The sequence below is a fragment of the Aspergillus flavus genome, chromosome 1 (genome assembly GCF_009017415.1).
Source record: "Aspergillus flavus chromosome 1, complete sequence".
NCBI classification, from domain to species: Eukaryota; Fungi; Ascomycota; class Eurotiomycetes; order Eurotiales; family Aspergillaceae; genus Aspergillus; species Aspergillus flavus.
In genome coordinates, this window is record NC_092406.1 from 1,103,876 (window position 1) to 1,127,388 (window position 23,513).

The 23,513-nt window shown below is 48.2% G+C and overlaps 6 protein-coding genes across 6 annotated transcripts; 3 read left to right on the top strand and 3 right to left on the bottom strand.

The window, feature by feature from the left end:
• Positions 1–234: 234 nt before the first annotated feature.
• On the top strand, positions 235–2,583 carry F9C07_2278857 (ankyrin repeat-containing domain protein). Its single transcript, XM_041284326.2, has one exon. The coding sequence runs from the start codon at positions 694–696 to the stop codon at positions 1,675–1,677; it is 984 nt and encodes a 327-aa protein (XP_041141461.1). The 5' UTR covers positions 235–693; the 3' UTR covers positions 1,678–2,583.
• On the top strand, positions 2,584–4,318 carry F9C07_2278859 (intermembrane space protein). The gene is made up of 3 exons (XM_041288861.2): positions 2,584–2,916; positions 3,033–3,390; positions 3,483–4,318. The coding sequence occupies exons 1-3, from the start codon at positions 2,721–2,723 to the stop codon at positions 3,775–3,777; spliced, it is 849 nt and encodes a 282-aa protein (XP_041141460.1). The 5' UTR covers positions 2,584–2,720; the 3' UTR covers positions 3,778–4,318.
• F9C07_2135221 (nonsense-mediated mRNA decay 2 protein) lies at positions 4,319–9,183 on the bottom strand. Its single transcript, XM_071509139.1, has 9 exons — positions 8,753–9,183; positions 8,631–8,675; positions 6,461–8,562; positions 6,098–6,389; positions 5,890–6,047; positions 5,555–5,833; positions 5,168–5,494; positions 4,973–5,114; positions 4,319–4,921 (listed from the first exon to the last, which is right to left on the bottom strand). The coding sequence occupies exons 1-9, from the start codon at positions 8,769–8,771 to the stop codon at positions 4,818–4,820; spliced, it is 3,468 nt and encodes a 1,155-aa protein (XP_071365543.1). The 5' UTR covers positions 8,772–9,183; the 3' UTR covers positions 4,319–4,817.
• Positions 9,184–10,630: 1,447 nt separating this feature from the next.
• Positions 10,631–13,331, top strand: F9C07_1018541 (S-adenosyl-L-methionine-dependent methyltransferase). Its single transcript, XM_041288859.2, has 6 exons — positions 10,631–10,891; positions 10,953–11,129; positions 11,261–11,707; positions 11,791–11,950; positions 12,083–12,343; positions 12,423–13,331. The coding sequence occupies exons 3-6, from the start codon at positions 11,631–11,633 to the stop codon at positions 12,747–12,749; spliced, it is 825 nt and encodes a 274-aa protein (XP_041141458.1). The 5' UTR covers positions 10,631–10,891; positions 10,953–11,129; positions 11,261–11,630; the 3' UTR covers positions 12,750–13,331.
• A 925-nt stretch (positions 13,332–14,256) lies between these two features.
• Positions 14,257–16,518, bottom strand: F9C07_2199323 (uncharacterized protein; the record flags this gene model as incomplete). The annotated part of the gene is made up of 3 exons (XM_041284322.2): positions 14,257–15,923; positions 16,121–16,263; positions 16,343–16,518. The coding sequence occupies 3 exons, from the start codon at positions 16,516–16,518 to the stop codon at positions 14,257–14,259; spliced, it is 1,986 nt and encodes a 661-aa protein (XP_041141457.2).
• A 1,296-nt stretch (positions 16,519–17,814) lies between these two features.
• F9C07_425 (putative SUN domain protein) lies at positions 17,815–19,186 on the bottom strand (the record flags this gene model as incomplete). Its single annotated transcript, XM_041288865.1, has 3 exons — positions 17,815–17,856; positions 17,920–18,296; positions 18,355–19,186. 3 exons carry the CDS (start codon positions 19,184–19,186, stop codon positions 17,815–17,817), a joined length of 1,251 nt encoding a protein of 416 aa, XP_041141456.1.
• Between the last annotated feature and the right edge of the window lie 4,327 nt (positions 19,187–23,513).

The window sequence follows — 23,513 nt, forward strand, 5'->3', positions numbered from 1 at the left end:
TACCAAGAAGTGATACTCATGAAGATAACTGAGAATAACCGTCTCAGTTATATACGCCAGACAGAATCAATTTTCGATCCACTTTCCTGTCACTGCCATTCATGTTGAGGTTAGCGGAAATAGCAATACAAGCTGTGTATATACTTGATTATACAGCGTGTCGGTCTCTTCTAGTCTGGACGTTGAGTAACAAAGCTGTACATCCAATGCACAAGTTCAATATGATTAGTCGCTTTAAAGAATTGCAATGCTTTCCAGTAGTAACGCGCCAACATAGTTCCAGGCGTACGAATAATCTTCTTGGTCAACAGTCTCGGAAGTTCTGCATGGTATTATTGTTTTGTTGATTCTCGAAAGCTCAAGTTTGAAACACTCTAACAAAGGTCATTTATACTTCACGCAAAAGAAAAGGAACAAAAGGGCATAGGGTTGTTGACGACAAAGACCTAAGACAAAGACGATGCGTACAATAAGATAAGTATAGACTGGTGCGCGATACAGGGGAAAGCAGACGTATAAAAGACGAAAGAAACACCCATTCCTACATAACTAATTTGGCTTATGAGACTTAAACAGACAAACCCAGCTTGGGACTTTACTTTAAACTCAGCGGTCTTCTATCCACACCCAAATGCTTATAAGGCTATTTGCTGAATCTACATACATTCCCATAGTTCGTTCAAACCATATACCATGGCTACTCCCGCGGGTGTTCCACTAGAGCTTCTCTATCATATAACAGATTATCTCCACCCCAAGGATCTAATATCGTTATTATTCGCATTTCCTGAATTTGCAAATCGGTTGACATATCGACGCCTATCTGCGACCGATAGACATCAACGGACAGTTCTACACTTGCTCGCCGATCCAGAAGTCGGACCTGATGAGCCGGAGCTCAGGGACATGATAATCACACATCTCATACAGTTTAGAGCCATCCCCGTCAATATCCGCGACATATATGGCTACACACCATTGTGGATAGCAGCTGATCGAGGAAACGAAGAGATGGTAAAGTTACTCCTCGAGACAAAAGACTTGGAACCGGATATACCGAGCCTATCCGGGGTCCTTCCACTTGGACAAGCTGTTAGTCGTGAAAATGAAGTCATTGTAAAACAGCTATTGGCACATGGTGGTGTTAACCCCATTCGAGAACATAGCCCTAACGGCAAGCAGGTCGTATTAGCTCCGCTTGCGACGGCAGCCATGGCTGGGCGTGCGGCTATGGTAAAGTTGATGCTAGGGCACGTTCCCAGGGAGCAACTGGAACCTGCCGCTGCAATGGCTTTCAAATACGCTGCGAACTTTAAGCATAAGGATGTTATGGAAGTTATAATTAATAGTGTTGGGAATGTGAATTTTCAAATCGAAAAGGGACAGAGCGTGCTGCTGTACACATACTCCAGATTCTACAGGGGTATTGCGAAACAGCTGTTGACGAAGGATGGTGTTGACGCAGGTTGTAAGGACAACATTGGTAGAACTTTGCTGAGTATTGCCGTGGATCGTGAGGATACTGAAATGGTGAAGCTCCTCCTCGCTCGACGGGATGTGGAGGTTGTTTTCAAGGGTAGCAACGGTTGGACAAACCTGGCATTGTGTGCTAGCAATGTATATCATCCTAACAGTAAGATCATAGAACTACTATTAGGTATAGGTGGAGAAAGTTGAGCGTATGAGAACGTTGGGGAAGCTTGAATTTCTATAGAATTTGGTGGGAAGGATATATAGAGGATATCGAAGCTTCACAAAGAGTTTCCTAAAAACACAGGATCTAGGTGGCGTAATCGACCGGATATCCACTTTCCATTCACTATATAAGCTCTTTAGGAGGTTCAGACCTTCTATCACCCTTTTAGTCTTCTCACACTTCACACCTTCAATCACATACCTGTGATTCATCAAAATCCGCCTATCTTACCTACATAAAAGCTACATCTCTTGACCCATTCACCAAGTACATACTTTCCACATACCTATCCTCATATTCACAACCCTTCAATGTGTACTGTCGAGCGAGTTCCGGTTGAAATTCACCTCCTGGTGGTGGAATACCTCCCACCAAAAGACCAGTTGTCATATTTGCAGGTCTTTCCTAATACCATCAAACTGCTATTGCCTTGACATGTTGCCAATGAAGACCAATATAGAAGGACAATGCTACACCTAATCGCTTGAAGATCAAGCGAGCTGCTCACGAGACTCGTCCCACAAAATATGCGCTTACCAGTGGATAAAAGGGACAAATACCTCTGTACGCCACTGGTGTACGCAATATATAGTGGACATGAATTTATGGTTGAATTGCTGCTAAGAAGGGATGTGAACCTGAGCTTGCACAACCCTCGTTCACTTCTTCTTACGGCCGTTGAAACAGGACATCTTTCCATCGTTAAGCTCTTAATAGACCAACAAGCCCTTGATTAGGGCTGCAAGTAACTAAATCGTACATTAACCTGTATAAACTTGGAAGTCCATCGTCATCAGCCTAACTATGATTGGTCCACAGCAACCCGTGACCGACCAACCCCAAAGGAGCAATTTTTCGCCTGAGGCCACGACCATCGCGAACTCCTCCACATCGACTTTCTCCGCCGGTTCTGGCCGGTCTGTTCTAGTCGCCTTCGCATTCCCTTTCATGTCGCTGTCGTGACTTCCAATCCCGGCCCTACCTCTCTCACCTCTACTCCTCTCTTACACTCTTTTCTCCCGCCATGTTTCGTCCCGCCTCTAGAGCCCTCCTCCGCGCGCCGGCCGCCGCCCGTGGCCCGGCAAGCAGACGATTGATAAGCACCGCTCCCGCCGAGTCGAAACCGAGGAGCTGGAAGAACACCGCTGTACGACTGGGATTGGCCGCTGGCGCAATCTACTACTATAACACGAGCAATGTGTTCGCGGAGAACCCATCCTGTACGTTCAATCTACCAGGAAATTTCCAGAGCTAAACAGCCTCTACCTTACTCCTCCGAGTCCTATACAACAATTTTTTCTCAATTAATCAGCATCGCAACTAACAACAACCCCAGTCTCCCTCAACAACCAGCTTAAGAAAAACTCCGCCGAAGAACCCCTCCCCACCCTCGACTCCATCAAGCCCAGGATCCGCGAAGAAAGGGAATCCGCCGCCCCCAAGCCCAATGCCGAACAAGCCCCAGCACAAGAGCTCTCCCTCGGCGAGGGCGCCGTGAAGTCGCCCCAGGAGCTCGAAGAGGAGGCCGGCCAGGAAGCCGCCTTCAACCCGGAGACCGGCGAGATCAACTGGGACTGCCCCTGCCTGGGTGGAATGGCTCACGGCCCTTGCGGAGAGGAGTTCAAGGCTGCGTTCAGCTGCTTCGTGTACTCTGAGGAGGAGCCTAAGGGCATGGACTGCATTGAGAAGTTTAAGTGCGTCTGAAACCCGGACCTGGATATCTATCTGGTGTAATTTTTTTCCTATTGGGTTGGATCGTGGAGCTAACGTTGGGTTATTACCACAGGGGCATGCAAGATTGTTTCCGCAAGTATCCCGAGGTTTACGGCGCTGAGCTTGAAGACGATGAGGAAGGTGCTCCTGCTCCCGCTCCCGAGGGTGAGGCCCAGAACGCTGCGCCCCTAGCCACCGAGATTGATGCGGCTTCGCATCCCGAGGAGAAGCGTGCCCGCGCGAAGGAGACTACCGCCCAGGTGAAGTCAGAGCTTTCGCAGAAGGGCGAGCTCCCCGAGAGCGATGAGCTGCTTCCCAAGGCTTGGCACGACACGGAAAACAAGAACGAGACCCAGTCCGAGAAATAAAGCAATTCGCAACTCATTTATGTATGTTGAAAACGCGTGACATGGGCCAACGGAACAGAGTCGGATCTTTTGGTTATCTCGGTGGATAAAATTTCAAAAGTTTCATGGGGCTAGGTCTGAACTGCTCTGGGTCCGCGAGGAATAGTTTGGGATTGGTTGGGGCTATGTGTATTCTTTTTATACTATATACCCTTCCACCCTCCTCATTTGGTTTCTCGGTCGTGTTTATCTATAAAGCTATCTCATGTCATCTCTCTTCTATTGTTTTTCCCTATGTTTTCCTTCCTTATTTCGTTTTGCGTGTGAAGTCTCAGCATCCATTCCCACTTTTGCCTTGTGTTTTCCCCCTTCACCATGTAACTTATTGTACTTGTACGCTGTGGCCTTTCGGAAAGAGTCCTGATAGAAATAGAGTCTGCTTTCTACTCCGCAGTATGCTTGGTTACATTGTTTGTTGAGCGTCTCTGCTGTGATGAAGTTTACAGGATAGTTACAGTTCACGTGGTACGGATTTTAGGGTTAAGAAGAAACAAACATGGCATTATCTTCATTAGCAATTTTCCATGCAAATTGTTGAATCTCTCTGGCAAATTTGATTGATCCTTACAAAGTTCAGCAAGGTCCAGGTCACTTCTCAACGTTGCTGAGCTCGTACAGTGCCGCAACAGGGGAGTTGTGCGGGTGACCACAGCATGTCTCATCACTGTATCTCATGGTGTTGTTCTTTCCATTGTCCGAGGATTGTCTAACAGTGAGTTGAATCCTGCATCAATTCTTCCCGGGCAAGTGCAAGACTGGGTTCACACGCACAAGACATATTTGGGCCCTTAAGAATAAACTTGTATTCTCATAAATATGGGTTCCAGATGAGCTTCGATGCTGTGTCTTTCACCAGACATGAGACCGCGATAACTTATCAGGAGGTCCCGCGGGAGGTATGCAGCTGGTGCAGAAAAAAAGCACATCTCATGTACCTAGTATTGATGAGGTCGGTGGCTCGGTACCCGTTCGTATGGTGGATTAGAATCCCTTTGGCTAATTTACCAGTTCACGTCGCTCAGCTGCAGTTTACGAGAACGGAATGCCGTCCGATTCCCACCAGATTTATCAACCCTGGAGTCGCGGGGGGAGCGTTTCTCGAGCGCTGGGTATAGGTTAGCCGTGATCAGCACTTGTAATTAGAGGATTATCGCACCTTCAGCAGTTTCGGCCTCGTTGGACATCTCGTAATTAAGTACCAGGTTCTTGATCCGTTGTTGTTCTTCTCGATCAGCTTGCTGCTGGCTTCTCATGGCAACTGCAAAACTCGAATCAGAGGGCAGGTCGATGGTACGGGTCTAGTCTCAGTCAGCAGACGGTTCTTTGGATATTCGAACATGTATAAGCAGACCTGTTGTTTGTTTCCCTTTTTAGTCATCAAGGAGAAAGCCATCGTACTAGGCTGCGGCTGCGGCTGCGGCTGTGGTTGTGGTTGACTAGTCTCGGGGGCACTTTCGCCTGCTGCATCCCGAGGAGCTCGTTTCATGGGAAGAGGTATGTCAAACACACCCTTGCGTTCGAACTTTCGGGAATCCATGCTTTCTGCCATCATCTTTTCGAACTCACGATCGAATTCGGCTTCGGCCTCAGGGTCTCGTTCCTCCTCTTGGCGTGTAACGAAGATTTGTTCGTCTTCAGAGTCACTGTCACCGTTTTGCTCGGCATTGGGGCCCGATGCCTATGAGACTTTTGTCAGCACGGCTCATTCAAGTCTATATGCAGCGTAACTAAGACTCACTTCAGCTTCATCACTGGACTCTCCGTCCTCGTCCACCTCGGGCATGACATCATCCTCGAAACCCTCATCAGATGAGCTACTTTCTGCTTCTTCATCATCTGGCTCTGCAGGCCTCTCGGCGTCTTGTGTTTTGTAGTTCTGAGCTACAGCCTCCCCGAAGATACGGGTGGCCTCTTCCAGGTCGGTGACTAACTTCCACTGAGGACGAGTCATAGAGAATGTATCTTGGACAAGGAAATCAATGTCCATCGGCAGTGGATCTTTTGTCGTCATGTAGTACTGCATGAACAATTAATAACATGTCCAAGGAACTAGCGATTGACAACTGTTATTACCTGGAAAAACGTCAAGAAGAAGTCCAACTTCTTTTTGGCAGATCCACGGTCAAAGCAGTGACCACAGGTGTCCAGGAGAGTGCAGACCAGGCGAACTCGGAAAAAGTCATCTGGCAGATCCAATGGGTTCAGCTTCCCCGGGATTGGCGTACCGCCCTCTATATTATCATTAGTATTGGGGTAGTTCTTGTCGCTCGGTTTGGCTTACCATGACCGAATGTAACAATCCTGTACAAGGTATCGAAAATAACAGGCGAGTCGATCATTTTGTAGTTATACAACTCTCCAAGGTACTTGACTTCAGCGACGCGCTTCTGGTTGAACTTGAAGTCGTTCTGCTCAAGACCCAGTGTGATTTGCTCGAGGATGTTGTCGACGATACCAATAACGAACTCCTGGTGATATCTGTAGAGAGCGCTGACTAGGATCGCTAGAAGGTGGATGTTGCCATATTTCACCTTAACGGGCTTGCTGAATACACGCTCTATAATGTCAACGACCTGGCAGTGGTATTAGTAACTTTTATCAAAAAAAGAGAAAACGCCCCAATTCCAAGGGAGGAAGTTCCTACCTCTTGTTCTTCCCAATGTAGCTTGCGGATTGACTTCAAGATCCTGGTATAATTGCGCTTGTTCATATCCAAATAGATAAGCCTCCGGATATAAGACTCCATAGGAGTACGCTCTTTTTGCTGAATAGCCGGTCGGGGTGGAGGGTCAACGTAGTAAACCGCATTCTCAATGATCATTCGTTCTTGTTGACCCAGGTGCTGAACAGTTTTCTTTCTCCCAAGAGTTTCCAAAAATGAGGCCATTCGAGGGGAAGTCTCGGGGTTGCGCAGCAGATAACGTCCACAGTTCTCTAGGAGATAACCAATGATTTCAATATTCATGCGAGAGAAGTCGTCAAGAGAGACCTTGAAACAGTGGAAAATGATATGCTCCGGAACCACACCAAACTTGGTCAACTCTGCAAGATAGCGCACATTGCTCATACGAACCTGCCCGAGAAACTCTTTGGACTTGCGGCGTTGAAGGCTTCGGAACTCTTCATCCAGATAAGTGATCAATCCCTGCGGTATATCGGGCAAGTATTGCCCAAGGGTGGCGACCAGGCGCGAATACAAGGGCAGGAGATCGATACGTCCCTTCGGCACATCCGACACAGCCTTAATGAGCCTATTTCTAGATGCTTTGGAGTTGAGAAAGCAAAAGTCCAGTGCCAACTGATCAACGTGGTCCTTCGTCTGCAAATCGGGCAGTTTAGCCAACAGCGCGTCGACTTGGGCTCCGACAGTTTTGCTTGCAATGGCCATGGACTGATCGTCTGCATCCGCAGCAGCCTTCTCTTCTGATGGCTGGCCTTGGGCTGATTCGGACTTCTCCAAATCCTCACCATCTTTCTTTTTCCCTGCTTCATCGGAGTCTGTCTTTTTCTTCTTACCATCCTCTAGGAGAACGGCTGGAACCTTGCCTTTGAGGTCAACCAGATTCTCGTAAAAGCGCCTCTCTTCTTCGTCTTCCCAGATACCGGCACCATCGCCATGGCCGCGTAGGTACTCGGACGTTTTCACAAGCCCAATTCCTCCACTCGATGCAGGGTCGGCAGATTCCTGCTCAGCCAAGGCGGGCATTTCCACCCCTAAAGCCTCACACAAAACCTGCGTGTTGGCAACCAACTTTTCCAAAGATTTGCTCTGCTTCTCAAAGTTGGCCTGGCGGTCCTCGAAGATTTCACCACTCTTGACATAAGCCTCGGCGTTACGACGACTCTGGGCTGCCAGTGCTCTTTGGTCACGAACAACATGCGCCTTGACATCTTCCAGGTACCGATTCAAAATGCTCTTAAAACGAGCCTGTGTCTTCTCTGGGATGAGAGGAGGGTCATTTTCAACTGTTGTTACATCTCCCGCGCCCTCCTCGCCATTTGTGGCCTCTGCAGGGGTCGTCGCTCCATCGGCCTCTACGGTTTTCCTTCCTTCCTCCACTGTCTTCGCTCCGAGAATATCCCAGCTGAAACTCTTGACAAACAGAACGGCGAGTGGCAGATTGGTGTGGTCACGATCATGGCCCAATAGGTCCTTCAACACTTCCAGGGGAAATGGCTCTGCTTCCTTATCACTGTCCCGAACTGCCGATGGGACCTTGGCTTTGACTGGGTTTTCTGAGGCCTTTCCACCTATCCCAACAACACCGTCTTTTCCCTTGGCACCCAAGTCCTCCGGTCGTTCGATATCATCCAGCGTCCTGAGCACACCAACCAACCAGAGCTCTGTGGCCACTCTTAGCAAAACTCGATGTCGGGATAGTCGTTCCTTTTCTTCGCGTTCGCGCACCTCCTGGCTGAGCGCTTTCAACTGTCCCTTATCCGGTGTGCTAAGTCCTCGACCCAATAACCATCCAATTTGTCTCGTGAACTCGGCTGGTCCGAACCGTTGATGCAGTGCGCTCGCGATTTCCACGCCCGTGGCGATCTCCCCCGGCGATTTCAACTTGCATAGCCCTTCATAGCAAGCGGATATAATTTCTGACAGATATTTGTGGAGCGATAGAGTGCGGATATCAGCCAGGAAGGTCTGCTGGGCGGAAGCACTAATTCCGGTGCGTAGACGCTTGATGAAAGCGGTGTTTTTCTTCAGCGCTGAATCAAGGGATCGGCTAACTGGGAAGATATCTGTTTCATGAGGTTGGGCGGTTAGATTGGGACCTGTTGTGCGGGACATTGTATTGGGACGCCATTACCACTCTCGCCAGCCCAAGCTCTCTCATTGAGATTGCGAAGCTCCCCTAGAACAAGACTCGGTGTTAAAAACAAACCCTATATATGGTAAATGGGAGTTGAAGACGGGGTGCGGGGTACGCACGTTTCCTTTGACGATCCATCTCTTACTGCCGTCTGTTGTCCGCACAGTCGGTGTCGATTAACTATCGTGGGGTCCTTTCAAAAAGTCGGAAAGGAAAGCGCATAAGTGACTTGAACGCCACATTGGTGAAGCACGTTGGTACCGAGCGCTGCGCAACGTCTTGAGATTTCTGTCACCGTGCGCCAGGGCTGAGGTGCTTTTATGAAAAGCTGGGTCGGAGACGCTGCGGCGGCGAAAGTGGGAGCCGAAGGCGGTCCCTGTTGCAAGTCAGACCAATTTAATCCACACTGGGGGGTTTTCCGCGCAGGTCTATAACAACTATGTCCTGCCTTGACCTACTACAACCCAATCTTCTACTTTCTTGCTTTCTTTCTTTCTTTTGATTTCTCTAGTATTCAAATAATCTACACCTTGTTGACTAGTGTTAGTATCATGATTAAGGACACCTCATTTCCTTTTGTCTACTAGGTACTATTGCAACTACGACCTATATGACGAGGATTCTGAAATATATATAGTTCCACTATTCCACTACCGATTCAAAGTCGTGGCGAGCCCATTGCCATTAATCAATTTGATAGGCATATAATAATAAATACTAAACATGAGGAGAGAAGAGCCACTGGCTCGAGGCGAGAACGCGAACAGAATCTCAAACAGCCCGCTGTCAGCTTGATCCTATCCACCTAGGCATAAACCCATATCATAGTAGACAGCTTTCATACCCGGTCCATCTCACCTTCCATCATCAATCATTCCGTTATTCATTCATTCATTCATTCATTCATTAAATTTCGTGAGACGATTCGGTGAAGCCGGTCTCCCTACCCTCCTCCACTCCTAATAGCCAAGCCTGGAGCTCATGTTTTCTGTCCTCTTCATTCCAGCTCTGGCGTCGATCAATCCTTGGTTTCCAGCCCTCGCTCGAGTGTCGACTATCGCGATCAACATCGGAAGTTCTCGGCAGTGCTTCCTGGTCATTTGTGTAAGGTTTGCCGCTGGTTGGTTTACCAGGAAGCAGGACAGTTCGGTGAGTTTGAGGGATTTCTCCATTCTGGCCTGCAGATGACATTTTGAAGAACTACTAGGCAATAGTGAAGTAGAAACTGGCCAGGTGAATGGTTATTCGTTGATAGAGAAAGTATGGTAAATGGTGATTGTGATCTTTAGAAAGACTTTGCTTTGAGTGCACCGATCAGGTTTTCTGAGCTAAACTGCAACCCTTCAGTAAAAGTATCGATATCAAAGCGTAAAACCCACATTACGGGTCTGCGAGGGTACTAGTTATATGGCTCTAGTCACTGCGTAATAGTGACATGCCATGTCATACGTTGTGGCGAACCTGGAGATTTATTGGCGCTCAGGCCGACTGAATCGAAACAATTTGTCGGGTGAGAATATATTGACTGTCTGTTGCCATCCGAAACCCATGTATTATTGTTGAGGAGTTCAGAAGTAAAATCGCGATGAAGTCATGCTTTTCCTTCCGTCGGTCGAGACAATGTCACCTGGCGCTATACCCGAATCGGTAATCATATGGGCGTCGAGTCCCTCAGATTCAGATCCACTTCATCCAAATCCACTCCCGTTCACCATAACAGAGTCGACGTTGAACTCAACGAAAAGATGAGATCAATGAATAACAACACGACTCCTGCGGATGATATGCCCTTCAATCTTGATTATATGCTTCAGAGTCTGAAGCATCGTCAACCCACGCTACGGAGGCTGCCATTCCTCATGATTCCGAAACGACACTGGATAGTTCTAGATCGAAGAGGAGCACATCAACCTTCAGTCAGGATCAGCTGAATGTCCTGGGAAAATCGCTTGATCTTCTTAAATTGTCCGTATCCTACCAAGGAGGAGAAAGGATCCAGGAATTAGGTATCTCCTTATCCAGACGTCTGGCAACACTGAGGATAGAATTCGGTGATTCAATGGGCACTCCGGCAGGTGTGCGTTTGGCGCCCAAAGCAATGAGGATCTGTTCTTTCCCCAATGAAATCTTCTCAGACAATGTGATAATACATTTATAGCCCTTAGTCGCTGCCATAAGTAAGGGCAATGGCTATGCCTCTGTTCGCAGGTCTTCATCAGCCAGGAGATTTCAAATCTATAGGTATTTTACCAGCATAGGTATTTCCACTTGAAGCTTCAATCAATGTATCACCCGGTTTAATCAACCCATCTTTCTCAGCCTGTTCCACCATGCGCTTCGCAATACGATCCTTAACAGAGCGCCCGGCATTGAAGTATTCCAGCTTCGCACAGACTATGGCTTTAATCCCAAACGAAGCAGGAAGGGACGATTCAGCTGCACCAAAGGCGTAGCGCCAATATGGTCTGCGATGGATTCATTCAAAAGCTGGCCAAGGTATGGAGATGCCATCGTCTTATACTTCACGTCTCTAGAGACACAGTAGTAGTAGATCCTAGAAGAGAACTAGGCGGGGAAGGGAAGCTATTTATTAGATAACTGCATGAACTAAAACACTCTCAATGTAGCATCGACCTGACCTATTCCACGAATAACAACTCTGTAAACACTCAAAAATATCTGGACAGCCCGCACCAACGCCCTTGACATTTCCTAATAGAGTAATTTAGCCATAGTCAACGACGGAATCCCCACTTCCCAGGCCCAAAACGGAACTCTTAAAGGCACACAACATATGTCTTTGACGAACTAGAAACTTCCAGCCAGGGACTCTACAAACTTTGCCTCAGATTTATATTTATTATCAATACCATTCTAGACTCTACCCTGTACATCTAAACAGGATATAAATCTGAGAAAGGGAAAGTCAATATCACAATTTTCCATACCTCTCACCACAACCAATCCAAATACAAAAAGAAAGAGAAAGAAAAAACAATGGCATCATCCAAAGAAAAAGAGACTCTCCAAAACGCAGCAGGCCAACTCCGCCTCGTCAAGCACTTCAAGGCTCAGTGTGTCTCCCTCCCTCCTCTCTCTTTCCCTCTCTCCTCCATGACATTCCAATGAACAAAACACACATTAACACATCTACCAGTTCACCAGACGACCAAACAGCAGGATGGTCCAAGCTCTGGGACACAGATAGCAGCAACCTCTGGGACAGAGGCATGCCCTCGCCTGCACTGATCGATTTCATAGAGGAGAGAGTTAACCCACTTACGGAAGACGGGAGGAGGAAAAAAGCACTTGTTCCTGTATGTCTTTTCCCTCTTTCTTTCTCTCTCTCTTCTTCTTTCTTTATCGCCTCTATCTTCCTAGAAGAGAATGTGTGACCAGATACAAGTGATACCTCCCAGTAACCCCTAAGAAACTAACAATACCCCCAGGGCTGCGGAAAAGGCTACGATGTAGTCATGCTCGCACTGCACGGCTTCGAGGTCTACGGACTCGAAGTCTCAGAAACAGGTGCTTCTGTCGCGCGGGAGTATGCACGGAGTGAATTGCACAATCCGCAGGACTACAACTTCGGTTCCCATTTTAAGGAGAACCCGGAAGTAGGGAAGGGCGAAGTGACCATTCTCCAGGGAGACTTTTTTAAAAGAGACTGGGAGGGTGGAATGCAATTTGATTTGATTTATGATTATACGGTTCGTTTTACTCTCCTTGCTTCTTTTTTTTCATTCTTGGGGTGGTTGGTGGGTACGTGAGTGATACTGATGGGTATAGTTCCTCTGTGCGCTTCATCCGAATATGCGTCGTCAGTGGGCTGGGAGAATGGCTGATTCGCTTGCACCGGGTGGACAGCTTGTTTGTCTTGAGTTTCCGTTGTTTAAGGATCCGAAGATGCTTGGGCCGCCTTGGGGGTTGAAAGGGGTGCATTGGGATTTGTTAGCGGAGGGTGGAGATGGGATTGTTGGTGGAGATGTTGGTGAGGATGTTAAGGGTGAGCAGAAGGGGGCATTTGAGAGATTGTTGTACTTGAAGCCGGAGAGGTCGTATGCCAATGGGAAGGGGACGGATATGTTGAGTGTGTGGATTAAGAAATCTACTTAGTCTTCCTTGCTATGTATGGTTCACCGTGGTGTATAGAGAGCTAGAGGTTGTTGGATATTCATTGAATACCCACATCTCCTAGACTCTGGCATAAGGCTCTTACCACCATATCGTACACCCTCTCCACCTCCCATCCTATAGCACAGGTTTAATAAGCACGACGTAGGTCCCTCTAGCCACGACCCTTTACCTGAAAGCCCGTCGCAACCCACACAGGGTCCTCATCAATCTCCGCCAACCCTATCTGCTGGAGCTCCAAGAAAAGAGTGATAGCACATTCCTGTCACCCTGTATCCAAAAGCCGTTGATGCATGGTGCAGGTATCGTGCTACATAACCGTCACGAAGTATATCAATGCACATAGAGTACGCGGGTATTTCCAAGTTCTGTTTGGATTAACATCTGACGGTTCACTTCCTAGGAAGTACAGATGGGAGTCATAGCGTTTAATGACTCGGGGTATCGAAGAACTTCTCATCTTGCCAGAACGTAGTGAGTACTATCCTCAGTCGTTTTGACTGTTGGCTTGCGCACAGCATGTGAAAACATTGCGTCTGTGGACTTTTGCGGAGTCTCGCACTGCCTGTATCTAGGCCTAAACCCTTGACTGTCTGTTGATTATTCAAGTATCTTTGGTCATCTGCTGGGCGGTGTTGTGGTTAAGTAGCGTCTCGTTGGGAAGTTAAGTTGTTCAATGTTCATCGTTGAGGAAATTCTGGGCGGCGTTGAGAGCTTGTGTTAAGTCCCTGAGATGATGAGGTATAACGCGATGTCTCGGGAAGTGCGCGAAGAGGGTCAGATTTTATGGTGATTTGATTACATTAAGTCTGAGTGTCGAGGATGCGGAGTATCTAAAAGAGGATTTGCTGCGAGCCTTGGAAGTAGTTCCTGGACACATGAACAAATTGCAACTAGGGGCTTCAGAGTGCAGATAAGGTCTAGGATTAAAACTAACTAGATATTTTTTCTTTCGATAAAGAAACTCTGTTAACATACATCATAAGTGTGTCCAAAGTTAGTGGAATACAATACATCAGCAAGTCACTGGCCGGATAAAAATCCAAATCAAGTCATACAGGTATGTCAATAGACAGCACCTCTACAAACAGAGAAACAAGGTCATCACTGTCGATACAACAACTCCAGCAAAGACCAGAACTAACATGGTAGTCAGAATGATCAACCGTGGAATGAGTGTGGATGTCCCATGGGGACAACAGCACATTACCTCTGGCGCTCAACGTAAGCCGCAGGAGGTGAGGCAAGGAATTGAAAAGAAAATTTCACCGTTCGTCGTACACCTTCATAGAACAAAAAAATCAAACAGGGTATGCCACGCCACGCTATGCGAGTCCAAAAGAAAAAAGAGAAGGAAAAGGTCATTGCAACTATGTACTAAGAACAAGAACCATCCAGAGAGCTTTTGCGGGTCATTGTCGAGTGAAGGTAGCTTGCTTCCAGTCACTTGATTCATTTTGGTTTACGCCAGAAATATTGCTGCTAAAAATTAGTTACGCGTCCACAAGTCCTTGTTATCAAGCAAGCATACCTTGTGTTGCTTTCGGCAGTTCCGAAGACCTGGCTTCCTGAGATCATGCACCACAGCTTCCCGTCGCATCGTGTCATCATCATAGTCGGGAATATAGTAATATTCACTCTCGAGCGGCTTCCCTGCAGCATCCTTTCCTTCCCGAGCGACCTTCCCAATGCACTTCGTGGTATCAATGATGACGCGAATCTCATCCCGTGTAGGTCCTTCCCTTGAATGTGTATCTCGCCTCCAAAGGGAGGGTGGAAGGTTATTCAAGATTGTCGAGAAGGGCGTTGAAGAAAGACGAGAGAAGGCCAATTGATTGATAGCATGGTTCTGTACTCTCTCAAAGCTCTCATCAAGTGGCTTGCTCAGTGCAAGATCAACCCTCTCAGCCGGTTTAGATGGTTGCCTAGGAGAGTGAGCAGGGCGGAGCGGTTCAGCGGGGTGCTGGTTACGAGGGCGCGAGGGGCGCAGTGGTGAGCCATCAGCAGTGAAGGAAGCCATACGGGGCAAGAGATTGTCTCCAAAGGGTCCAAAGGAATGAACGATGGGATCATTCTCTTCATCGTGGTCCGACAAGTCATCGGGCTTACTGAGATCACTCAGGTCACTCGATTGTGAGCTCTGCAAGAGATCCCCTATACTGGAGGTAGACTGAAGGCTCGCCTCAGATAGCAAAGCATCCCCTGAGCTTTTACGGCGGACGGGAGACGGTTCATCTTCAAAAACAACCACAGCATTTCTTGCACGTGTTGGAGTGTACAGTGGCGAGGAGGGTGGAATGAGTGACTTGACTGCAGGAGAAGGCGAGACAGGGGAAGCCAAGCGCCGGCGTTCCACATTAGGACTGTCATGCAAGCTTCGACGAGATTGCCTGTTGCGTCGTGGGGTAGCCTCTTCCCAGGTCTGCTCAGAATCGGTTGATGCGTAGTCCTTTCTTTCATTTCGCGGCCATTGGACCAAAACACGCGCATCATGGACATCAATCATAATATCTGCGTCTTTGATATCGGACGTGAAAGTCTTTCCCTTGGCCAAGTCATACGTCTTCCCCTGGCAATGAAGTTTGATCCCGTTCCAACCCATGCACATTATCTCAACCCTATCACGATCGAAGGGATTAGGTGCAGGCTTATAGGTAGCCTTGACATGGACTCTCGATATCATACGGTTGGCAGCGAGTTGATGATGGCAAGATGCACTAGATCTACCCATGAGAAGTGGCTCCCCAGTCTCCGGAAGCATCATGGTCGGGACAGTGGACAGGGGAGTTCGTTCGGAATTTGACGATGTCAAGGTTCGACGCGAAGCCATTCGAGGGGGTGAGGAGGACATGATATGGGTCGATGACGTCGGAACAGGAGTTGGATATGTTGACACAATGCCATGATCATCGCGAGCTACACGCTTCTGGGGTCGAGGAAGAGAAGGCGAAGAACTCAGTGGCTCGAAAGCAGGTAACAATGCCGCTGGACGCTTCACACCTGCCACAGAAGCAGTCGAACTGCTCCTTGGAGGAGAAGACTCCATGATGTGAGAGGCGTCTTCCAGACAGTTAGCAAGTTTTCGGTAAGCTCGAATAAGTCTCAAGCGGATAGAATTCAATTCGAGGTCGCGTCGAGGCCGGGTAGGGACTATTTCTATAGATGATGAGTCGAGAGACGACAAAGGCAGGTAGAAAAAGAAGAGACGAACGAGACGTGTGACTGTAAGAGAATGAACGTCAATGCTTCTCCCAGAACGAAGTCCAGGTGGTTGGGAGGCACAGAATTGGCCTACAAAAGAATGAAGAGCATTGAAGAAAAGGGTGAGGGATAGTGTGTGGTGGAATGCCTACCGGAACGGAGCGTCTCTCGTCCAGCGCGGAAATGCACGCTTTCAGCCCGAGACGCGTTCGATAGGCGCCGGCGAGGGTCTGGGAGCTCCACCACAGACTGTCGCGCAGCCTCAGAGCCTGGCCATTTTAAAGTTTGTTCTGCACTGCATCTCTATACGTGATTTTTCATTTATGTAAAAGGAAGAATTGAACAGGATGTGATTTAAGCACACTGCCAAACACCGTATTGAGCTATCCTCTCTCGCCTCTAGATAGATGCCCGAGGCAGAAAGGCGCGTCCCCGCGTCTGGAGTCATGTGCTCCGCGTTCTTTGGGTCCAGTCCCGTGACTCGCGCCAAACCACGTGATGCGCACCCGCAAAGACTTGCAGTGACTTTTCCGAGAATAGCAAAGGCCATGTGCAGCTTGCAGGGTTTTCGCAGGTCTCATTGGACAGCGCGATGCACGGTGGTGGTGACAGGACCTCGGCCAGTGGAGTCGGAGGCTACACTACGACTTGCGAAATACGTACAGAAGAATTTGAAGGAGGGGTTCCGCGGGATAAAAACTGGTTCAATTCAATCATCTATGGCGTAATGGACAATGCTGCAAGCCATAGACCTTTTCATCGGCATTCTTTTCCAGGATATTTTCTCACTGTATGGAGTACCTTACGGATAAGACGTAGACCCTACATTGTACGCGTCCCACCTGCAACCCTGAAGGGGAAAACTTATCTGACTACTATCATTACTCGAAACATACAGTATGTACTCCGTAGTGCCCTAAGTATGCACGCGACTGACTCGGGACGAATATCTTGATAATCACTACGCCCAGCCTTCGCGTTTCCACGTTTCAATTAAAACTGGAAGTGCTCACCGACCGTCGCATTAGTCCACTCACATTAGCGATAAAAAAAAAAATAAAATAACATCAAGTGAGGCGAAGCAAGAGAGATGAAAGAAATTTGCTCTAGATGTCTACAGCAAGTTTCACAAATTTGTGGCCATCATCGATTGGAGGGACTGCGACGGCGTACTCCCTACACCAGATACATATCGGCCTACTACTCCCTGCCATTCTGCATTGTCCTCCCTACGTCCCTCTCACCGAACACGGTAATACCTAGCCAAAGGGGTAGGATTCAGTTCCAGTCAACGAAACCAATCTGCGCTGCAGGAGACATTTTTATGTTGGTCTGGGCCACGCTGCGGAGTACTCCGTACAGCACCCCGATTGTCCGTCTGGAATATTTGAAGAACATTATGCTACGTATGCTCCCAACTCCGTAATTTCAGCCACACTCCCCTTAGGTGGTGACCCCAGTCTACGCCACGAAATCTCCGCTACTACATGACATCATATTAATGAAAATGTTAACCATTCCTGCGTAATAAGCAACACAAATGTACAAATATATAAAAACCACAATCAGTTACTTGGCACTAGAGAAAGAAATATCTAACCACAATCGTCTCTACCAAGTGGTAAAGGCGGTAAAGTGTGACAACAACGGAAAAATCCCTAAGTCACATAAGATAATATACTAAGATACACAGAAGAAAGCAAACAACTGGACTTCAGATCATGAAGGCGAACATGGCATGAAAGGAGCCGGCGATCTATTTACCCAGGCCAGTCGAGCCGGTTAATGGTGGCCAAGTCACGTAGCAGATGTGCCCGTTTGCAGCGATGCAGTATCGTCAGGTTATTTAGTAGAAGACGAAGGTAGCTTCGCCAGACAGAACTTCGACCTGTCATCGGATAACCATGTGAGTCAGAGTGCCTTCGAGTTTAAAGAAGAAAAGGGATCTTACAGTGCAACCAGAGTCATTGCTGCCGGTTTCAGAGATGAACTTGCCGTTCTCGTATTTACAAGATCCACTGAGGTTGTCACCCTGGATCTTAATGTTGAAGTTGAGCTTCACGCTGGTGGTGGGGCTGTTCTGGAAGATAGAAAGCCACTTGCCATTGTTCTGACCGACACCGAGGTTGATGGGAGCCCAGTTACCAATAGGCTTGGAACCATCACCCCACTGGCAGCCCTGCTTGGTGCTGGTGCCCTTGGGGTTTACATAGTACTGAGCGGAGGTGACCTTGCCCTCCCACTTGAAGTAGGTTTCGCCGTCAGGGCAAGTCAAGGGCTGAAGCTCATTGTCGCCAAGGGCCAGAGGGATGGTCTCAGATTCGGTACCTACACGCAACGATGAGAAATGATTTCTATGCCAGTACGCCTTCAGGAATAAACTTACCAGGGTAGTCAGTACGGCAGATGGCAATCTCCTCGCCGAGGTTGTTCTGAGCATGAACACCACCAACACCCTCAATGCAAAGCTTCTTGGACAGGGTGGGGTTGGTAAGGTAGAGCTTGCCATTCTTACATTCGAGGCCACCAATGGACTGGCCTGTGGCGCCCTGAGTGCTAGGCCACTGGGACTTCTGATAACCAGCAGGGCAAGCATACGAGCACATGGCTCCGCTAGTGCAGCTGTCACCGGTCACAGCGGTGACAATCTTGCTCACGAATTCGCCAGCGATGGTAACATACTGAATACCAGACCAGCCACCGAGCTCCAGGTAGTCAAGGGCGACGGCACCATAGTCGGACGGGAAAGTACCGCAGTCGATCTCTCCATCAGGGAAGTCGGAGTCCAAGCCCTTAGCACCAGAGCTGCTCGACTTAGTGGGGGTGCTCGAGGAAGCAGCGGACGAAGAGGTTGCAGAGGCGCTGGAGGATGAAGCTGGAGTGGCGGAGGAGGAAGTCTCCACAAACTCAGCTGGTGCTTCCGTGGGCGCAGCAGCCGCGGTAGAGGAAGAAGATGAAACCGGGGCGCTCGACTGGCAGGCATCAACGGCGGGTTGGCCCTCTTTGTATCTCAGCTTTCCTTCCCGTATACCATTGCACACAAACTCGCTGGAGACCGCCTGGCCTTGGAATTCGTAGGTAACAACAGTGGCGCCGTTGGCCTCGACGACCTGAGTGTCAACGGTACGCTTGTGGTGATGACGGTGGGCGTTGTGATGCTGACCGGCCACGAGGGAACCAGCCGTCGCCAAGGTGAGAGCAACTGCGTTGAACTTCATCGCGTTTGTGTCAAGTCGGAAGGTTAATCACAGAGTCCTTCAGGTTATGGCTATATCAATGCAAAATACCAGTTAGCTTGCGTATATCCATGAGGATATGGCTATGGAGTCACATGTGAACAGATTGCGCGCCATGTTACTGATCCACGCATGCTGCGGCACAATATGGAAACGTTACTGGCGGCAACAGTTCAACATGCGACATGGGTAGCATAGCCGATGGTCACCCAACGCTCCGAACACCTCGGTGAACTATGACTGGAGTCCAGGCGAGGTGCAATTTGGAGGGAGTGTCCATCATTTTCTCGGAACGAGGATACATACATCGACGTCGCAGTAAAACCCGGTGCGCGCTTCGGTCAAGGTCTGTACAGAGGTCGAAGTTGCAGAAGTGCTGTCGCTGTAAATCTAATCGAGGTACGAAGTGAATTATGAGAGTGTCCAAGGAGCGAATCACGGACAAGGTTTCCAAATGAATGTGCGAGAGAGAAACAAGTCTCTCTGGTCGGATGGGAACTTCAACAGGTCAACAGGCGAAAGCGGAAGAAATGAAACGCTCTGGGGGGAGAGGAGGAGTAAAATGTGGAGGATCGCGAGGAGCAGAGGGAGTTGGGAGGGAGATGAAAAGAGAGAATTAAACTTCGTCGGTCAGTCGCCCAGGGGCTAAAAGAGGGACAAGACGTGCAGACCCTTCCAGGGGGAACTAAACTAAACTAAAGAGAGAGAGTGTGTGAGTGAGTGAGTGTGTGTGCGCGCGTGTGTGGCACTGTCACTGATGGGCAGACAGACAAAGAGAAAGAGGCAATAGTCACCACAATAATAATAGGGGTTCCACTTCCAAGACTCAAGACATTGTATTTAGAGTTGTTGTTTAGGAGTATTACCGTACCGTACATACCCGTACCGTCCCGATATGGGTGCACATCTGCAGTCGGACTGGCCTACCACAACAAGTGGAGTGGATATACGAGGAATAGGGGGGTGGAAACACCACAGAAAATTGGCCCAAGGCACTATCCACGGGCATCATCAGTCTCTGAGAATGGGGCCTTTGGAAGTGGGGGACGCCGAGGGAGACGTGTCCACAGCCGCCCAGAATTGTGGTGGTTACTTGACTAATTTACTAAGCTCAACTAATTTTCAGTACCTGACTAGTATGGTTGATTTCAGTACCTCTCTCCTCCCTAGGAATTGTCTGGAACCTCTCCAATACCACGTCAAAAGGCGGCCGTGCAAAATGGTGGTTCATTTTTCCTTTTCTCTACCCCCCTTAGACTTCCTTTTCATGTTTGGAAGTTTCCTGTTCCTGAATGCAAGCTTGGCGGTTGCCGAAATTACTCTGGGCCTGGTCTAGCCAATCAGCACGGCCACGCAGGCATTGGCTGGTGGAAAATTGACTTTCCCCTCAGTCAGGTACACCAATCAACTGCGCGCAGAGGTCCCGAACCATTGCCACAAAATTCGACACCCAGGGAATGTCTCATGTCCGATCGTTATGTTTGGCTGCATTAGGGCCGCCGGTATTATTAGCAGCTTCCTGAAGGAGCCCCTCAAGGCTGAGGTACCTTTTCACCTATCGACCTTCCATGGTTAGAGAGAAGAAGAAGAGTAGTATGGACTTTTTGTTTTCTATTTTGCTAATTCGTTTTCTACGAATCACTGTTTACCAATGGATCACTTCAAGTAGCCAAAAATCAAACATCAATGATATCCCGTGTGTTTGCTTCGGTCTTGATTTCGATGCTGCCTACTGCATGGCCGTATGGTAGCGCAACGTGCCCGTGACTGACCCCATTAAGGGGCAGAGTCTGGAAGTCATCGCAGAAAATCGGTCCTCTTTCTATCATATTTCTTTTGCTTTTTTACTCTCCCAGTGAATCCGACCAGCCTCGACCGTCCAACTGTATGTTCTAGCGGAGTATGTATTAATAGCCGTCGGGGTAGCCGTACCCGTCTTACTACTACAAGTAATATATGTACGCACTGTACGCACCATTACCACTCTGGCGCGGCAGAGAGTCCACTGGGATCTGCGTTCAATGCAGGCTTCCAGATCATCTTCCATGCAACGATCGGGCTGGGAAGGTTTAAAAAGATAAATAGAAAAATTTGAAAAGAAAAATAAAGAGAGATAGGGGATCCTCCGCTTCCAACGTTCTTCCAAATCGACTAGACTTGGAGACCGTTGCGGAGCATCTACCGTTTCTTTATCATGAACATCTTGCGTTACCACGCTCCAGACACTGCTGAACCCCTTGCAATAACGCATTGATGAACTTTTTTGCTATTATATTATTATTTTTCTAATTTCTATTCTCCTTTTTGCTACGGAAAAACTACAGTGCATGGAGCACTGTCAGCCACCCTCTTAATTTTACAACACGAGCAAAAGGACATCGACAATTACCAAATCACGACGCTGAGCTAAGATGAGTATCATCATCTTTCAAACGGACCCCGCATGAACACATCACACATCCTTTCTTCTGTACAGCCCTGTATATACTGTAAACTTGACAGACATTGGAAATCATGCGCGATTGATTCTGATACCCAATTAAAACCACATGATGAAATAAGAAGAGCTGGAACTTACCGACATGCAGCGTGATCTCATCGAATATAATGTAAAACAAAACAAATACCTAGGTAGGAATGTCTCCTACAGGCGGATATTACCTGTGTTCTCGACGGCGCCCAGCCGCATAAAAGTGCCTGGGATTTCGGATGCTGCAGGGAAATTAACACAAATACAAAGAAAGATCTGAGTGCCTTGCAGAACAAAAATGTCCATATCATCCGTCTCGCCCTTGCTGGAACTAGGGGTATCCTTCAGACCCGACCCTGCAACTCGACACTACATGCTTTCTTCTAAGATCATGAATGTCGTCTACAATTGACTAACTACTGTATGGCGCAAGGGTTCACATGAACATACCCATCCTTTAATGATGTTCGTGATCAGCTGCTAAGCAGCGGACTACTTGTCATCGACCTATACATGGAGGGGCGTACCTGCAGATCCCACACTTAAACCATGTGGCCCGGAATTTTGTAGCATTCTTATATCATTCTTTGCAACGCCACTGCATCAATATCCTGATTGATGGCAGGAGTCAACAGGACAGCTTGGATTCTTAATGACGTGATTTCCCGCTGTCACCCAACAGCCACACAGCCACTATTTTATCTCAGAAATAGGAGGCAGATGCCGCATCCTTGGCCTGTTTAACCGGACTACAGCCATTCCAAGATATAAAAACCGTGCGACGAACCCATGGGTGAAATGCGGTAGCTAATTTGGCGGGTCTACCGAGGCTATCGTCAATTCATCCTGTAATAGCTTGACCGTATGATGGGAGAAAGAACGTTCGCCGTACGGAGGTATTGTATGTCTTTGCTGGAAACGTCGGTGTAGTGCCAAGTAAGTGCTAAGACCTGGCCGTGGAGACGAAGATCAATAGACTGGCCGAATAAATAACTCTCCTTCACTCTAGACCAGGCGTTGTGCCCACTTGACAGTTACACAAACACGGCAGGCTGCGCACAGTGAGCTGAAGATCCTATAGGAGAACTCCAATGCAAGCCGCTTGGCACTTGATAAAGTGAGATACAAGCGTTATTTAGTCTTCTCTGTGAAAACCGCTTTTCTCCGAGGAATCGTCCTATTCCCTACGGAGCAGACTAAGGTGTGGACGTATCCATCGTCGCAACGATTTTACTTCGCTAGTCTCGTTAGTCAATTTGACAAAGTATGGGACAATTAAAATAAAATTGTTTAAGGGGAGTTTTCCTTCTTGTCACCAGCATGGTTATCGCGTTGGCCATCGTGCCGACACTTTCCTATGAAATGTTAGCACGTAGACAGTGCTATATACGTACGTCGTGTGCGTCATGTTCATAATTACGCTAGAGACGACCTCCGGGTTCCCACCCGTTCGAACTCGGGAGTGATCCTATAGTAGTCCATGCGATGAGTTTGCGAATAGCATCACACTTGCGTGGCTTTATCTTCCGTTGTTACGTACTCCATCTCGTCCCGTGGGGCACCAGGGAAGCTATCAGTCGTCAGGGGTATCTACTGGCTAGGCTCCGTATAATCATTAATGACCAACACGTTACATCTGATCATTGATTGTTTTTTCTAGTGCCCTTTACTCCATACACTCTGCTGATTTTGTGGTCGAACCATGGATATTGGGTGGCTTGTAGTGGGGATTCGGAGCGCTGCACCTTTACGGAGTACGGAGTGCGAACAACTACTACACCAGAACCGGTATATTGTTATCCTCCCCGGGCCCGTTGTTTCCAACGTATTTTTTACTAG

What these genes read in the sequence shown, in the direction of transcription:
- F9C07_2278857 (XM_041284326.2), top strand. Translation starts at nt 694, where the DNA reads ATGGCTACTCCCGCGGGTGTTCCACTAGAGCTTCTCTATCATATAACA.
- F9C07_2278859 (XM_041288861.2), top strand. Translation starts at nt 2,721, where the DNA reads ATGTTTCGTCCCGCCTCTAGAGCCCTCCTCCGCGCGCCGGCCGCCGCC. An exon ending in GTTCGCGGAGAACCCATCCT is followed by an intron (nt 2,917 to 3,032) that starts GTACGTTCAATC and finishes CAACAACCCCAG; the next exon opens with TCTCCCTCAACAACCAGCTT. An exon ending in GACTGCATTGAGAAGTTTAA is followed by an intron (nt 3,391 to 3,482) that starts GTGCGTCTGAAA and finishes TTATTACCACAG; the next exon opens with GGGCATGCAAGATTGTTTCC.
- F9C07_2135221 (XM_071509139.1), bottom strand. An exon ending in AGTCCAGTGATGAAGCTGAA is followed by an intron (nt 5,495 to 5,554) that starts GTGAGTCTTAGT and finishes AAAGTCTCATAG; the next exon opens with GCATCGGGCCCCAATGCCGA. An exon ending in AAAAGGGAAACAAACAACAG is followed by an intron (nt 5,115 to 5,167) that starts GTCTGCTTATAC and finishes GACTGAGACTAG; the next exon opens with ACCCGTACCATCGACCTGCC.
- F9C07_1018541 (XM_041288859.2), top strand. Translation starts at nt 11,631, where the DNA reads ATGGCATCATCCAAAGAAAAAGAGACTCTCCAAAACGCAGCAGGCCAA. An exon ending in GTCAAGCACTTCAAGGCTCA is followed by an intron (nt 11,708 to 11,790) that starts GTGTGTCTCCCT and finishes CACATCTACCAG; the next exon opens with TTCACCAGACGACCAAACAG. An exon ending in GGAAAAAAGCACTTGTTCCT is followed by an intron (nt 11,951 to 12,082) that starts GTATGTCTTTTC and finishes CAATACCCCCAG; the next exon opens with GGCTGCGGAAAAGGCTACGA.